The sequence below is a fragment of the Camelus dromedarius genome, chromosome 7, assembly GCF_036321535.1.
Source record: "Camelus dromedarius isolate mCamDro1 chromosome 7, mCamDro1.pat, whole genome shotgun sequence".
Taxonomy (NCBI): domain Eukaryota; kingdom Metazoa; phylum Chordata; class Mammalia; order Artiodactyla; family Camelidae; genus Camelus; species Camelus dromedarius.
Genome location: NC_087442.1, coordinates 26,201,504 through 26,218,629, shown reverse-complemented (window position 1 = coordinate 26,218,629; position 17,126 = coordinate 26,201,504). Strand labels below are relative to the sequence as shown.

At 38.1% G+C, this 17,126-nt stretch overlaps 1 protein-coding gene across 4 annotated transcripts in view; it reads left to right on the top strand.

Annotated features, from left to right (window-relative positions):
• The window catches only part of CPED1 (cadherin like and PC-esterase domain containing 1), a 250,353-nt gene extending 233,244 nt beyond the window's left edge, over window positions 1-17,109 (top strand). For 2 of the 4 annotated variants that reach the window (XM_031455263.2, XM_064487399.1), the window contains one exon: window positions 15,120-17,109. In XM_031455263.2, coding sequence (XP_031311123.1) covers window positions 15,120-15,341 — 222 coding nt within the window. In that variant the 3' untranslated portion in view covers window positions 15,342-17,109. Of the gene's footprint in view, window positions 1-196; window positions 1,355-3,012; window positions 3,162-15,119 lie in introns of those variants that run through there. The other 2 variants (XR_004137904.2, XM_064487398.1) reach the window with 2 other exon arrangements.
• The last annotated feature ends 17 nt before the right edge of the window (window positions 17,110-17,126 follow it).

Sequence of the window (17,126 nt, the reverse complement as noted above, 5' to 3'; positions counted from 1 at the left end):
CTGAATGTGCTAAACTGATGAATGACCTCCCTCCACTGGCTTATCCAATGTGTTCACAGGAAGGCCTGTGTTTTGAATAGTTTTCCCCTTCCTACTGGTGGAAGTGATTTTATTTGTAGCCAGTAATTGAATAGTCTTAGCTGATAAGGTGATAACTGAAAATACTTTTTTTTTCCTTTCCCTGCCGTCTTATCAGCTCTGTGGATTATTTCTTCCCTACACTGGAGTAGAATCTGCGGGTAGGTCCCATCATTTTAAAACCACTTTCAGATAAGAATAGGACTCTAATCACTGTCAGGCATAAGAAAAATCTCAGCTAAGCACTAAAATTGCCAGGTCTGTGTTGTAACCACGTGAAGTTATTTCCTCCCCCTAGCTCAGACTTGCCTCAGTCTCAAAAGCCCAGAGTGGGAGAGAGAGGGCAGGAGGCTTCTTTCCTACTCCTCCATCTTGCTTTGCTGGTCATCTGCTCAGGGTAGGACAAGAAGTCTTACTTGAGTGGCGTAAGTACAGCCCATCAATGTGCTTTCTGGGTGTAGCTTGCTAATTCTTCCTTTTTAGGATGCTCTTGTGGACTTCCTTGAGGAAACCCCTCACTGGGACCCTCTGATCATAGCTTCTCTGACACAGGCAATACCTCTCTTATAGCTGCCTTCTTTCCTTGGCCCCTGGGCTTCCAGTTGTCCAGCCCTCTGTTGGGAGTCGTGTTGCTTCCCCAAGCATCCTCTCGGAAAATATTCAACATGGCACTGGGCTTCCTATACTCAGTTGCCCACATTTGGTCCACAAGAAACACTCATGCATCCTTGCTCTGCTGTTGCTGCAAATACAGTTAGCTCCCAGTGCAGCCCTGTCTCTCTCTCCCTCTCGCTCTAACATCCACTCTCACTCTTGTTCTCTCACTCTCTCTGCCACCTTAAAGCCAACCTATAGCCACAGTGACACATAGAAGCTCCATTGCTCCCCAACCCCCAGAGGACACGTGTCCACCTCCTAAAGCTGGTCCCTTGAAGGCCCTTCCCACTTGACTTAGAACAAAGATAAAGCAACTGCCCAAGATCAAGGGAGACCACAAAGAATTGGAAGAACTTCCTTTATGGAAATTCTTTCTCTTTCTTATTCTCTTTTTCCTAACTTTCAATCAGACAAGAGTTTGCTAAACTGGATTTTGTCCACACTTTTGCAGGTTTTGCATACATCACCCTTACATTGCTTTTTAGAATGTGAGTTTACTTGGCTTCTGTTGTTGGCTCTAGATCTCAGGAGCTTCGGCCAAAACTGGGTTGGAAAATGTCTCATTTGATCATCCTGTCATATCTATTCATTCTTTCTTGTGTGGCTCCCTTTGTAAACCAGAGTACATTTATTAGTGGGTTGACTAGTGAGGAGACAACTAAAGGTTTTTTCTAACCCTGCTGTCAGCCCTATGGTAAGTATGAGAATCCATCTTGGTCCTCAGATTTTTACTAATATAAAAGTCATTGATGTGAATTGGTTCTTCTGTATGTTCTGCTAATGGATTCCCATTATATTTGTGTATGACAAATGGAACCGCATCTCAGAGAAGTGAGTCGGGAGTATGGCATTTTGAGTTTTGATTTAGCAACTTGAAGCTTGGCCATGCTGTTGCAGAACAGACTTTATGCTGTAGGATACTGTGTATCTCCTTACCTCTTCCATAAGATAATACCCTCCCAGTGCCTCTCCTACCTGCAAAAGGTCAAGACTTAGAACAAGAGCAGGTAGTTTGGAAGAGGAAGAAACAATGAACTTGCATTGGAGCCAGCCCAGTATCGTAGCTGGCTGCAAAAACACGCCAAAGATCGCTAAACTCACAGAAAATGAGGACTTTGCAAGACAGCATACAGGTTGGATTTTTTTTTTTTTTTGCCTCTTTTAGAAAAGGTTTATTTATTCATTTTTACGTAATGTATCTTCAGTTAGTATTTTGGGGAAGGGTGTGTTTTTCACTTTTCAGCTTTAGTGCTCTGGAAGTCTGAAAAAAGAGAAATCCACCAATGATTTCCCACATGGCTCCAATTAAAAACAGAAGTTGCCCTTCCCACATGACGGCATTGCATGTATCCTCTGCCACAGGATCAACCAGTTGTCAGTAAAAGTCATGGTATTTGAGAACTACAATAAATAATCTTTGAACCATCAGAACTGGAAGATTGGCTTATAATCATTACTAATAGAAACCATCCTTAATTTGCATAATCATGATTTAAGCATGTCAGATAAAATTATTTCACTTATTGGATTTTATAATTTTTTGTGCACAATTATTATGTACACATTGTTTTTTATTAAACCCTATTTCTAACGTGTGCCATCTTAATGGCAAGCTATACAGGTATCCCCCAAATTATCTGTTGATTCTGGAGCAGTGTTATCCATTTTGAAGTTTTCATGTTTGAGCTGAAATACTTCTGGGAGCGTTTGCCTCTCCAGTTACAACACAGAACTGATAAGATCATCTTTCTCAACTGACTCCCTTCATCACAAAGTCTCTAAACCCATTCATCTCTTAGGCACAACTGTTGCTTAATTCTTGAACAGTTTGTACCACTTGTACCTCAGGAGGTTTCCAGCACTGACACTGATGTTTGATAATCTTTCTAAACCATCACCCAACATCTTCAATCACTGTTAGCTTATTGTAAGCAATCAAGAAACTCCAAACCTTTTTGCAAAGGATGATTTGATGATGAATATAACAAGCCGGGAAAACATAGGTTGTTAGTCCCAAGCAAAACATATTAAAGGGCAGAAATTCATCAATAATAACCATTTTCCTCTGTGCTCGACTTATGAACTGGCAAAGGAATTTGTCAGACCGTAAAAGCAAGAACTAAGACCTACTGTACTAAAGCAATAAGAATTTGGGTTTGGGAGCCTTGTATCTTTTGGTGTTCAATTACACCATTCTCACAGTAGATTCACAGATACCTGAGAAGGACTGTTATAACCATCAGTGTGAGATCTTGATGCGTCCTCTTTGATTTGCAGTGAGAATTCTATCACAGACATAACAAACCTGCTGCGGTCGGCTCTGGCTGCCCTAGGTGAGATTAAGGTCTCGAGGCTTCTCTTTCATCTGTCAAGGCACTGAGAAAGGACATGTTGCCACCGTGAAACTATAAACAACTTCCCAACTGGTATGCATCAATTTTGACTAAAATGTTCCTACTGATTAGAGAAGCAGGTGTTTCTCTTTATGGGGAGAAATGGAATTTTGTTTTCCCGGTGTTTTTGCAGGACAACAAACAGGATCCAGGTAGCTCTTGCCCAACGGTGGTTTTGGATGGTGCCTTTAGTTGTGTGGCAAACATCTACTGTGAATGAGCTAAAACCTGGAAAGGATGCAAAAATATTACCAGCCTAAACCTGGCTACAGAAGGGGCAAATCCGCAGCCAGTTGTTACCTGATTATCAGGTAGTCTGACCAGCTGTACAGACCTTATATGATGTCTCTGTTTTCGGGCTGATGTAGCTGTAGCCTTTGACTCAGTCAAAAACAAAACATAACAAAACACAAAAATCCTCTGGCGTCACCACTCAGCTCTAATAGCAACAGATTTCCTTTGATTCTGGCACCTTGGAAAGAAGAGATTCTCAGTTCTTTGTCAGAGATGATTTCCTGTTATTACTTAATCTTAATTAAATTAGCAGAAGCTTATCTGGCCTAGAAATGTTTTCCTTCTGTATTTTGGGCCTAAACATTTTCTCCTTTTGACTTACTTTCAAAGTTTATCACAAACACAATAAGGAAAAAACCCTTTGAATTCACCTATCTAAAAAACTGAAGTAATGCCTTTTCGAGGGGGAAAAAAAAACCGATCCAAATGTAATTATCTTATATAGCAGATCCCAGAATTTAACTATCAGCATGGCTATTTTTAATAAATTAGTAACACCACTTTAACTCAACTAATTGTGAAGCGTCTATGTGAGCATTGCACTAGAAGTAAACAAATAAATAAACCTTTTCTAAAAGGGACAAAAAAATAAAAATAAAAAGCAACCAATCTGTATGCTGTCTTTCAAAGTCCCCATTTCCTGTGAGTTTAGCAACCTTTGGCTTGTCTTTGCAGCCAACTATGATACTGGGCTGGCTCAGAGGCCAGGTCATTGTTTTTTCCTCTTCCAAGCTACCTGCTCTTATATTTGTAAGTAAAATGAACTGAGAGGACATTTTGTAGGTGTCATAAGCATCTCCAACTCAATGTGTTCCCAGATTGAGAATGAATACTCCCGTTCATCTCTCTTCTTCCCTAGTACTCCTGAACTTACTCAGTTGCTCTGTCATTTACAAACTCAGGTCATCCTTGACTCCTCGTTATCTTTCTCCAGCTCCCCAACAACTTTCAACCAGCTAGTTACCAATTTCTGTTTACCTTCTAAATATTCTTTCAAGTCTTTCCCATGTACTCTGGTCCGTTTGCCTCGATCTTTCTTATTCTTTTACTTAATCATCCAAAATTTGTTTTTTGAGTCCAGTTCTTGAGATAAACAGTAGTAATGCAAAAATAAATAAGACAGACTTTCTACCTTCAACACATTGTACTCAGAGGGTTAGGCATAAAAATCCACATTATGAAACAATATGGTAAGTGGTGTGTTAGAGATATAAATAGTGTATTGTAGCAACACCAAGAAGGGGCACCTAATCCAATCTGAGAATGGACTGAACCTCTCCTTGAAAACTATCCAACTTTATTATTAAAGGATGAGTAGGCCCTAGTCAAGGTAATTAGGTGATGGCCATTCCAATCCCATAGAACAGTGTGCCTCAAAGTAGCTTTGAAATAACCTGATGTTCTCAGGAAATCACAAACAATTCTGTATCTTGTAGAACGTCAATTATAAAAGGGACCTGGGAAAACTTGGCTAGGGCCAGATCATGGTAAGAGCTCAGACTTTATCCTATAGGTGATGGAGAGTCAGTGAAAGATTTTAGAGAGAAGTGAGATGGTCACATCTCTTTGTTTCAAATAGGTAAGTCTGACAACAGTGAGGGGGAAAGATGTGAAGAGGATGAAGTCAGAGAGGGAAGTTAGGAGACTTTTTCAGATATCAGGGGAGCGATGATAAAGGCTGACCCAAACCTGGACAGAGACAACAATCATAAGAGAGAAGCAGGCAAACATAAGCCCTATTAAAAAAAATTAATGTCTCTAGATCTTATCAGTGACATGAGGGAGCAGGAAGAATCAAAAATTATGCCTAACTTGGGTGACAGATTAGAGAACCGAATTGGCAGTTGAGACAGGGAGTAACTGAGAAGGCATGGGCTTAGGGAAAAGATGAGGAATTCCATTCTGAACATGTTGTGTCTGGGATGCCTGTGGGACATCCAGGTGGAGAGATCCAACAGGCAGTTGGATACACAAGTCTGAAGCTTGAGGGACAGGGTGGGGCTGGAGACAAAAAGTTGGAAGTCATCATAAAATAGGTAAAAGTTGAAACCTTGGAAATAGATCATCCAAAGAAAGTGAGCAGAATATGAATTGCAAGGAAGGGACTCTTGGAAACACCAAGACTGAAGCAACGTTTGGAGAAATAGGAGCACTTGAATTTAGAGCAGAAACTTGGAGGAGAGCTCTAGTAGAGGGTGGTGCTGTGGAAAGGGGGAATTTGCAAGGAGAGATGAAAACAGGGTTAATGTTGTCAAATGCAATAGATACATCTATTAAGATAAGGATCTTTAAGTAGTCATTGATTTTTGGCATTGAGAAGATCCTTTCTGATCACGTGAAGAGGAATTTCAGTAAAACCTTGAGGGCAGGAAGTAAACTATAACAGATTGATGAGGTGTAAGAAATGAGAAAAGGGGTTGGGTAAAGCCTTTCAACAAGTAAAAATAAGAAGAGGGAAGAGATACTGGACTTAGAAAAGGAAGTGGCCTGGGGCAGTTTATAGGAGGAACAGTTTTGGCATGTTTCTGGGAAGAGGAAGAATTGTCAATGCTATTATAGAATACAGGAGCGGGTAGGACTGCTGGAGAAAGGCCCCTGATAATTTGGGACAGGATCAGGTCAAGGACACTGGTAAATAGTTGATAGGATGCTGGTAAATGAACAAGGTGAGAGGGAGGGTCTTCTTTCCTATCATTCGTTTGCCCTCGACTATTACAAGATCTTCATCCTGGAACCTTCACCTGCAACTACTTGAGTTCATCTTTCATGCCCCGACCAAGGGTAGTGTTTCTACAATTTAAATTGAATCGTGTCATTTAACATTTTTCAATGGCTCTGTACCTAAAACAGAATCACAGAAGCTTTCACTACCTACCATCCCTATACCCGCCCCCCCCTTAAAAGTAATTAAATACAGTCCTTCTGTGTAAAGTGATTCGTGTTCATTCCATCATCTGCAAGTGAATTATAACCTTTTCTAGTTGCTGATCAGATTAAAGGTCAGTCTCTGGTGAGAATGAACTCATTAGCCATAAGGGAGTCCAGCCTTCCCTGAGGTGGGTTGGAACAAAAATCCTCTTCCAAAGGGAGAGTCCTGTATTGAATGGTAATAACAGCTATAACATCAAGGAATCTCTCCTAAGAAGGGTAATGAAATGGAAGAGGAACAAAGAAAAGTGACTCTGTGTTGAACTAGTATTATGACCCGTAAGGTAGCCATTGAGTCGAACCTCTGCAGTCCCGGATCCTGGAATGTCTGTGTGCCTAAGAGAAGCGGACCGTCACTATTTCTATGCAGCGAACACTCATTTCCAGGGGTTTAACAACCAACCTTCAAGGGCCATGCTGAGATGGACTTTGAACTGCCTTGATTAGCATTTCTTAACTTTGTGTTTTAATATTCTAGCCTGGGGAAACCAGGATCTGTGGTTTGGGAAAGACTGTATGCCCCTCCACCTTCAGGACTCTCAGATAATACTAGTATATTAAATGATCCCATAAGCCCCTACAGCAAAGAAACTGTTTAGCTTAGTTTGACCCAGTTTTTCCAAAATTTTGACCACAGAACCATTTTTCTTTTTTTAAATAACAACTATTAACACCTCACTAAACACACTTTGGGAAAACTAGCATAGAGAATGAGCGTTAAAATTATGCATGGAGTACAGATTAAATGTGGCAGACTGACCACAAGCATTCATCTTCTCTTCCACTTGAAACTCCACTAAAGAGACTTTAAGACATAAATCTTCACCACCACCCAAAAAAAAAAAAAAAAAAAAGACAGAATAAGAAATAACTCATAACAGACAAGAAATCCAAATTCATTTTAAGAAGTCTGACTTAGCCTGTAGGAGAAGTACAATGTAAAGTGCCTAGAGGGGAGAAACACCAATTATAGGAGGGGTACCCTTGGCCCCAGACCCTCTGAATGGCTCAGACCTGAAGGAGCCACATGCCGAGGAAGGCAGGGCTCAGCACATGTCAGAAAATGATTAAAAGTCTGTATGCAAAACTGGTGGACCCTGAGTCCCTCACCCTAACCCGTGCAGTCAAGAACCTACACTCATACGTATGATTTCTTTTAAAATTGAACAGCAGAGGTTCTGGACTAAGAAACACAGGTCTAGCAAAGAGCAAATTAATATAGAGGCTGAAATCAGAAAACCCAAAAGTGAAAGTTAGCCCCTGAAGGGTGGAGCCCCTAAACCTCTCTCCAAGACCCCAAAATACCAGCAGTCAGTCATCCACCTCCTCAGACTGGAGGCTGGAGAGCTCTTCGGATAAGAAATGGCACGGCCGCATAGAAGACCTCTTTTTAAAAGGCCAGAATAGTGCTGAGCAAATCCCTACAATGAGGCCAGCAGTAGGAATTGTGGGTCTACACCCATTGTTTCTAAGTGACATTTGAGTGCCATATTCTTAAATATAAATTCCAGGTTCAAGAGAGATGAATGGAAGACCAAATACCTGAGAGTGAAGATCAAAATAGATTCCAAGAATCAATATGTACTTCTAAACAGAAGATGGTAGGAATTTAACGTGTTATCAGTTACACTAATGAAGGTCATCCAAGTAGTATCAGGAATTCAGTGACATGGAGAAAGGGTCTAGCTCAGCGGTAGAGCACATGCCTAGCATGCACGAGGTCCTGGGATCGATCCCCAGTGCCTCCATTTAAAAAATAAATAAATAAACCTAAGTACCTCCCCCCGCCCCCCACCACCACCACCAACAAAAATCCAGTGACAAGACTATTAAGCTGAGTTTAAGACTAAAGAGTCCGTCTCTGGGAAACTGCATAGAAGGGCCAGACAGAACCAAGAGTTAACATTAAATTGGTAAACTTCTAGTGAGTCTTCCCACCTCAGAGCAGAACTTGTTCCCAGAGCTGGGAACTAAGCTCTGTCGAGAGGCAGGGATTCAACAGGCTTAGCTCTCAGAATAAGAAGGGTCGAAGATTTGGTGGTAGGATGGAGACTGAGACATTGCATATCTGGCAATATCAAAAACAAACCAACAAACAAAAAAAGCCCATTCCTAAAGATAGCTTTAGTCTTGTTCTCTAATTCTCAGCATCTTTGACCCATTCAGCAGTTGGACTCCCTTCACTCAAAACAAAGCTTACTTCATGTGGTCGTAATTAAATATTGGGGGTAGGGGGGAGATGAAAGAATTCCTTATTATCTGTAAAAAGTGCATGATTTCCTGAAATGGAATTATAAGGACTGGCTTCGAGCTATTGTGTGTCACTCTATTTTTATTCGATTTCTGTGAATTCTTAAGCTACATTTTCAGCTGGTTATAAATTTTGTGGCTGGATCTGGATTGAACGTCCTGTCTGCAGAAGGACTATACCAAATAAAAAGTACTGCAATAGTACACATTTATCTTAAAAGACTACATTAGCAGGTTTTGCCTGCTTTTCCAACCTTAGAATGCCATTACCCTCATTTCTCAGACCCCACCCATGATTGTGAAACACGTTTGAAATCAGACTGTTCCCCCCTAATCTGGTCGAGAGATTTTGGAACACTTACACCACTGAAAATTGTTTTCTATTTTGTTCTTTGGATCTGGAACCACATCAGAAGTTCCCTGGGTGTTATTCAAGTCAAGATCAGTTTTAGAAAAGGTATTTGCTTATAATCTGCCTGACACTTTTCCAGTTCACCAAGCTTTCTCTTTTTATATCGGCTTTTTGAAAATCCAAAGTTATTTTAGAAGCAGCAATTAATTGACATGGTAATACACTCATTCTGAGAAATATTTGTGTGAAATCAGTTTTGAGTGTTGAAGTTACATGAATTTAAGAGTAAAAGTTGCAATACACTTTTGTTGTGTAATAATTCATAACAGTGTTTTCTTTGTTTGAGAAGTCTTACAGCAGCCATCGACCCAAACCAATGAAGCTGAATTGTGCCATTCGTATACCTTCTAAAATGCCTGTGTGCCCAAGTCTTTAACTATATAGAGACTTAGAAAGATCTAGTCATAAATTGGAAGATCTCTCACCATATAAGAAGCCTATGAGAAAGTAAAAATTACTTCTACCCACCAAAGCACAGAATTTCAATTTTTGTTACAAGGAGTCACAGAAAAATATGATCCTCTACATGTCTTTAAATTGTCATTGCAGCACTTGACTCCAGTTCTGACATTACTCCTTTCCGAGTTTCTATAGGTAATATATTAAAAATCTGTTTCTGATTTGAAACACTGTAATCTTTACTTGAAAGTCTATTCCTACCTGTAACTTAATCTAAATTTGAACATTGCTGTGAGAAAAGTAATTTTTAGTATTACACTTAAACACCTGTGATTACAGAACAATGCTGATCGAACAGGTCGTCATACTTTATGGAGACCAATTGTGCTTTACTATCTCTTCCTAATTTTAAATATAGTTTGACACAGTCAAGTCACCAAAAGAAAATAAAGATAAAACTAGAGACCAGGAGTTACAGAATTCAGGTTTTTCCAGTGGGAGCCGCCTGTCCTCCTTGCTTGGCCCTGCGGTAAACCTTTTCCTGCTCAAGAAAAAAAAAAAAAAAAAAAAAAAGATCAGGAGTTATTTTGGATTATTTTAAAGTGGCAAAAAAAAAATGCCATCCTTCACTCATGTTTAAAGTAATGTAAATATTTGGCAACTCACACGTCTGTGTTATTAAACACATGTAGTAGTTCCTTTTTCTCTAGGTAGGTATGTCTCTTTCTCAGTTGTCAAGTCTTATACTCCCAGATTTAGAGAAGCATTTGGAAGCGTAAAGCCATTAGTATTTGCTTCTGATTGAAGTAAGGACTGTACACAGACACCTCGAGTCCTTTGTCTCTGGTTCAAGGCCTAAATCTTTCACCATTGTTTTTTAATAGCTCACTTTTGTTGTTTACTACTATCATGCCCCAGAGGCAAACCTAACATTTGTATTGCTAACAGTTCTCTTTAAAAGCCACATCCCTGTTGCTACTCTAGTTGGATTTTAGAAACCCCAAATGACCTCTGATTTTGGGAAGGCCTCAAATGGGCACATTTCCACACAGAAGATCAAAGGAAAGAAGCAGTTTGCACTTTACCGTGCAGGTATCAAACATCCTTCACGTGTATAACATTTTCAAGACTTAAAAATGTAGTTAACTGCTTTTTCTCCACTTTCAAGCCCATAAGGGTAGGTAAAATAAGGTAATATTTTGAAACTCAAGAGATAGCAGTTTGACAGCAATGCCAGGCAATTTTACAAATAAGTTCAAAGAAATAATAGCCGTGTGAACAGATTATCATGGCCGCCATAAATTAGCACTGTCTGCTCGGTGTACTAAAGACCTATTCATTACATGGAAACAACATGGTGCCTGACCTTGGGGATCTCGCCTCAGACAATGTCTTTGAAGTCATTTCATTCTTGTTCTTACTTCAAGTATCTTAGACATGTGTCTTTATATAGTCCCCTTGAGGGTAGGGACCATATCTGAATTACTCCATGTGTTTCCTCACACAGAGAACTCTGACGATACTAGGTGGCTATTATATGGGAAAATCAATCAAGAATTTTAATTTTTAAGAAAGAGCATCATTTTGTTTCTCTTCTACTACTTTGCTATTGTAAAAGTTTACATGAATTCTTGCTAACTCTAGAAATTTTAAAATAAGTGTATACAATAAAAAAAAAAAAAAACCTTTTGTTTTTACACTACATACAGGCCCTCAGTTTTCACCCTCTTCTCCACTGGAGACTCAGCAGCATTTTAAAGACACACTCTTGATTTTAGTCCATGTAATTAAAACCATTAGGTGGTCAACACTTAGGGTCACTGGATTTATATGCCATTGGGCTCTACCTAGAACTACCTTATTTCTCCATGAGTATTTTTAGGGAACAGCAGCAGCTTATGAAATACATTTTAATCTACAGTATGAACATTCCTGTTTTTTCTATCTCACTATTGAATTTTGATTATGCTTGGCTTATACAGCCAACAAATCGAGTCTATGGTAGATTGGTGGTAGACTCAAGTCATATTGATGAATGAATATCTGGTATTGAAAGTCTCCTCTCATCATTGCCTTTTTTCCTTCCCAAATGGCCTTGGCTGTTTTCCTACATTTATTCTTTAAGATGTACTTTAGAATTTCTCTGCCATGCCCCCCACCACCCCCACCAAATCCTGCTGTGATTAAAATTGGAATCGCACTTTAATTAACTTGGGAGGATTTGACTTACTATGTCGCTCCATTTATTCATGTTTTCTTTTATGTCTCATTAAACTTTTCATGTAGTTTTCACTTGTGTCCTTTACATCATCATTGAATTTGATAAAGTTGTGTTAGTATTGTAATGGAATCTTTTCTCTAATGTATTTCTTATTAATTATTGAGAGAATATAGAAAAGCTATACAAGTTTTTAAAATATTAACTTCATAATATCTCATTATTTGATAGTAGATTCCTTTGAGTATTCAGAGCAAACAATCATATAGCTACCAATGATTCTTTGGTAATCTCCTATGACAAAATGTTTCATAATATTGAAGCTTAACATTCCTGAAATAAATTGTATGTGCTAGTGATACAGCACATAATACTGCTGGATTTTTTAAATGCTCCTCAGTTCAATTTACCATAGCATTTTGGGAGGATTTTTTACATTTATGTTTGACAAGTCAAAATTGAAATGATTCTTTGTCCGTAGGTTTGTCAGCTTTTAGCATTCACTATCAGGGTGATACTGGCTTAATGAAAGAATTAGGAAACTTATTATCTTTGATTAGTTCCTGAAAAAGTTTTCAAAGGAAACCAACTGAATTAATTGTTGCTGGGCCAAGCCCTGGCATGAATGTGTAGGCGTCAATCTTACATAGCATCGTGGGAGCACTGGCACTGCAGGAGGCGTTAGGCTGACCCTCAGAAGCTGGGGGAGACCCCGTCATCCCATCTTCCTTTCTCAGAGAGCACCTTAGTGATTTAAAAATAGAACTCTGGATGGACCTGGAGATTGTCATACTAAGTGAAGTCAGCTAGAAAGAGAAGGAAAAATACCGTGTATTACCCATATATGGACTCTTGAAAAAAAAGGTCACAAATGAACTAATTTACAAAACAGAGACAGACTCACAGGCATAGAAAACAAACTTATGGTTACCAGGGGGGGAAGGGGATGTGGAGGGATAAATTGGGAGTTTGGGATTTGTAGATACTAACTACTATATATGAAATAGATAAACAACAAGATCCTACTGTGTAGCACAGGGAACTATATTCAATACCTTGTAATGGTCTATAATGAAAAAGAATATGAAAAGGAATATATATAATATATACATATATGTATAAATGAATCACTAGGCTGTACACCAGAAATTAACACAACATTGTAAATCAACTATACTTCAATAAAAAAAATAGAAATATATTATCAACCTTCCCATTGTGATCTGGCAAAATATTGGCACTACTCCGAAGTAGAAGCTACATGCTTCAGCAAATAACACCGGAAATATGTACTTGTGTATATCCATTTCATGAATCATGTTCAAGATTGCTATAAGCATCTAAACTAGCATTATCCAGCATTTGTAATGCAACATTAAATGCAACCCTGAATTCACACAAAATATTAATTTTTAAAGAACTTATAACCTTTTGCATTGGGATGGACCTTTTTCTATTTTTCATGTAATTAGCATGCAGATCACCAGGCAATTGCAAAAGCCAGAACTTAGGACAATAGTACACAAACAAAATTAACCTTATTTTGGCTTCAGAACACTGGAATAATATTTTTTTAGAGTTGGATGTAATATTTATGCTTAAGTGTTTCCTTAAATAAAACTTCCTTAAAAATGTTGACTAATCTTGCTATAGGAGAATATAAACCGCCTCCAAAATGGACAAAACCTTCAGGAAAACACCAGTCCATCTCCCCAGCCTCTCATATTTACAGTCATAGTATAACCAAACAGAGGTGGACGGAGCGGTGCATAATAGAAACTTGCAACCTTGGGACCTGGAATATTAATCAGTGGTTAACTGCAAACTGAGCTGTAAATTATGGTCCGTAGGGATTCCCTACCACAACCCGCTGATTTCACTGGAATTCTTAAGAGTCACTTCATCTGAGGGCCTGATCATGAAAAGCCAAACCTCCCATAGTTACAGAAAAACAGTTCATTTCTTTGGGGTTAGCACAGTATAATTGGCTTTAAAACTTATGACTATTATATTTTTCTTCAAAATGGGAATAGCTTCAATGTTTTAATCATTATAAAGTAATGCACTTTCATTGTAGTAGAATTTAAAAGTCAAGACCAAAAAGTTATAAGGAATACATTTTAAATTGCCTCTGATTCCTCCCCCCAAAGATCATTGCTGTTCACCTTTTGGTGTAGATCTTTACAGGATTTCTCTTCAAATAACTCTTTGAAAATGGTTCATGCTCACTTGCAACATGACTAAAAATACTTACCTTCAAAATAGATATCGGGCTACTTTGGTCGAATAGTCTGCATTGTTGGAACAGTTTTCATTGCCTTCTTTTCAACGGGACCAAGAACTATGTACCTAAGTCACTATATAGCCCTGAAAAGAACAAAAAAATTAACATGAGCTGGTGTTGCTTTCAATAGTCATCAATAATACATAAATGGTTAATATTTCCATATTGACTGAAAACAATGTCTTAGGACTGCATTAATATGATGGAATTAAAGATTTGCTATTCGTTTGTAAACACACCCTCTTTTCCTTACTTATCAACCCTTCCTCTGTCTCCTTTATGGTCCCCACCTTGTGTTGCTGACCATTGTTGTTAACAGCTTGAGTCATATTAACCCAGTGATTAAAACTGACAGTTACAGGATTTCCAGATCAACTTTTTATATACTGTACAAATAGACAATAAATACGGCCTCTTTGTATGTGTATGTGTTGATATTCATAAAATATCTGTGAATAGAATCCCACGGAGATTGTAACATACGTTGCCTCCGGGGAAGGAACTGACTGACTGGTTGTGGAGAGCAGAGACGGGAAGGAAACGTTTCATTACATACTCTTTCATGTTTTATAAATGTTCATACTGCCTATTTAAAACAATTTTTAAGTTAAAAATATATCTCCATATGTACAAACATTTATCAGGTTATTAGCACAATAGATCACAGGCTGTTCCTTCAGGTTCCATAACTAAGTGCCCAGAGAAATGAATCCACTGTCTGTAACAGTGTCAGCTTATGGGTGTGCAATGGAAAAATATTTTCTCTTTTCTCTGAAAATAGTTTTAGTTATCATTCTATAAAAAGATGCCATGACAGGTGTAGAGTACTGTGCTTGAATCAGTGGCTCAGTAAAGACACGAGTGTCTTCTCTGTATGTTAGCATCTAGCCTAAATACACACACACACATATACACACACACACACATACACACACACACACACACACACAGCAGTGTGATGGAGAAACCATCTGAGACTACTCCTTAGTTGCATTAGAGACAGCTGCCCTGAGGTAAGAAAATGGCAGAAATTCTAACTTCAGTCTTGGTCCTTTTTGAAAGATAAGTTGCTCTGGATCTTGGTTATATCAGTTGTATCTGTGTCAAGAGATACTGTTCAAGTTTGTGAGTTAGTTGTCCTGCTCTAGGCAGGACTCGAATGTCTTTGATTTTGCCTCACTGTTTTTTTTTTCTCTTTATTTGCAGGTAGTGAAATCAAAGATATCCAAAGAATATCACTTCATTAAAATGAAACGATCAAGAAATCATGTTGTGGGAAGGTACTTCAGCAATCAAAGCAAACTACAGCAAAGACAACAAGATTCTGTGACAAATTTTCAATCACCGTATCATGTCAGAGGTCCAGTTAATCAGGTTTGCTCTGAAATTCTTCTCAGCAGGATGTGTGCGAGTGAAAGAACCGTGTAGACTCTGCAGAAGGACTGAATCTGGAATTGGAGATAAGCCACGCATCTGGATGATGGTCTAGGAACCAAATCCTGTACATCACGTGGGTTTTGGTTCCACTGCTCACGCTCAGGCACCCTGGCACACACATGTGCACCAAGGCACGCTTAGCTGAAAAAGTAATAACACTTTTTTTTCCCCTACAGCTTTATAAAGTCAGGATGTGCACTTGGAAATAAGTTGGTTTCAAGATGAAAGAAAGAGCTAAAAGAAGGTGACTTGAAGTCTAACCATAAACTAGAACCTCTGAGGGCCGGCTAGTGCATTGTGATAACAGAGACAAATAGACATTTAAATCGTGTGGGGAAAATAAGATAATGCTCTTGAGTATGTGTTATCTTTATCGGTACCTTAATATATGGAAAAGGGGGAAAAGTAGTTACATTCCACCTGCAGGTAGGGATCTCGCTTATGCCCTTTGCCAGGAGAAGACACAGCATTTATGGCGGTTTAGGCTTTGTGAATCTGTTTATGAAAACTGTTTCTTCCTGTCCTTTTAAAATCTTGTAACTGAAAGGAAAAGGACAGGAATGCTCCTCCAGGGGATTCTGAGAGATTCTACGAGAGAGATAGGAAATGTAATATTTTATAGTTAAAACACCAATATATTTAAAACTTTGCACTCTGTACTTTTCATAAACATTCCCTCCTAGCCTGTCTGTGAACTTGGATGGGTAAATGTAGTCTAAGTTGGTTAGTTATGTAATTTTCAAGTGAGAAACAAAATAGTTCCTTGTGGGTTATTTTCTTATGTTTCATTGATGATAATACTTAAGAAAGCTTTTGTTTGCAGTTAGAGCCCTATATAATTTAAGATTGCAATTATATTTTATGTAAATATTTTGCAAAGGATTAAGCATTCTCAAGTGCATAGGCATTTATTTCCATGAAGCATTTGTATATGTCCACAATACTACTATGTTACTAGTAACTATATTTTGATTTTCCTGAGCAACTGTAATCCAAATTTTAGAATAGACATAAAATTATTTTTTACAAACCTGTGGTATACATATAAAACATACCTAATCTTGGTATTGAGAACTTTCTCTTCTTTAAGTTCTTTGTTGTACAATTGCTCTGTTGTGAGATAACATATTACAGTTACAATGTCTTTTAAAGGATTATTTTTCTTTGGGGGGAAAAAAAGCTGAGGGTTAATTTAATACTTGACTGAAATTACCAAATGTACAAATACCTCAATTTCATTACCATACAAAAAAATAAAACTATTTTGATTGATCAGTTTCTTAGTATGAACATCCACCTCCTTTAAATCTCTATTTTTATACATATTTTATATGAAAGTAAACATGAATTTATATTTAACTGTCTTAAATTATATCTAAGCACACAAGTATGACTTGATATAAACAATTCATACCTGAATCTGACAATTTTTTTAAAGAATGGTACAGAATTAACTTTTAAAATGAAGGATTTTTCTAATATCTGCAGCTATATGCAAGCATCATTTTTAAGTTTTCAGTGATTTTTTTTAATGATATAAAAGTTTTCCAATTTATGTAGCTTATCCATCGTGTTAGAATATCACATACTCCAGAACAGAATTATAGTCAGTGGATGTTGCTTGTAACTTCCTGTCAACCTAACGTAATGCCCTTCTGACTGAGAGGTTAACCTGGCATTTACCTCTTTGCCATTGAAATAATAATGGATTTTAGAAACAACTGTAATAATACTGTTAATAAATGTCTTCCTGGTAATAGTCTGTGTTCAGAGAGT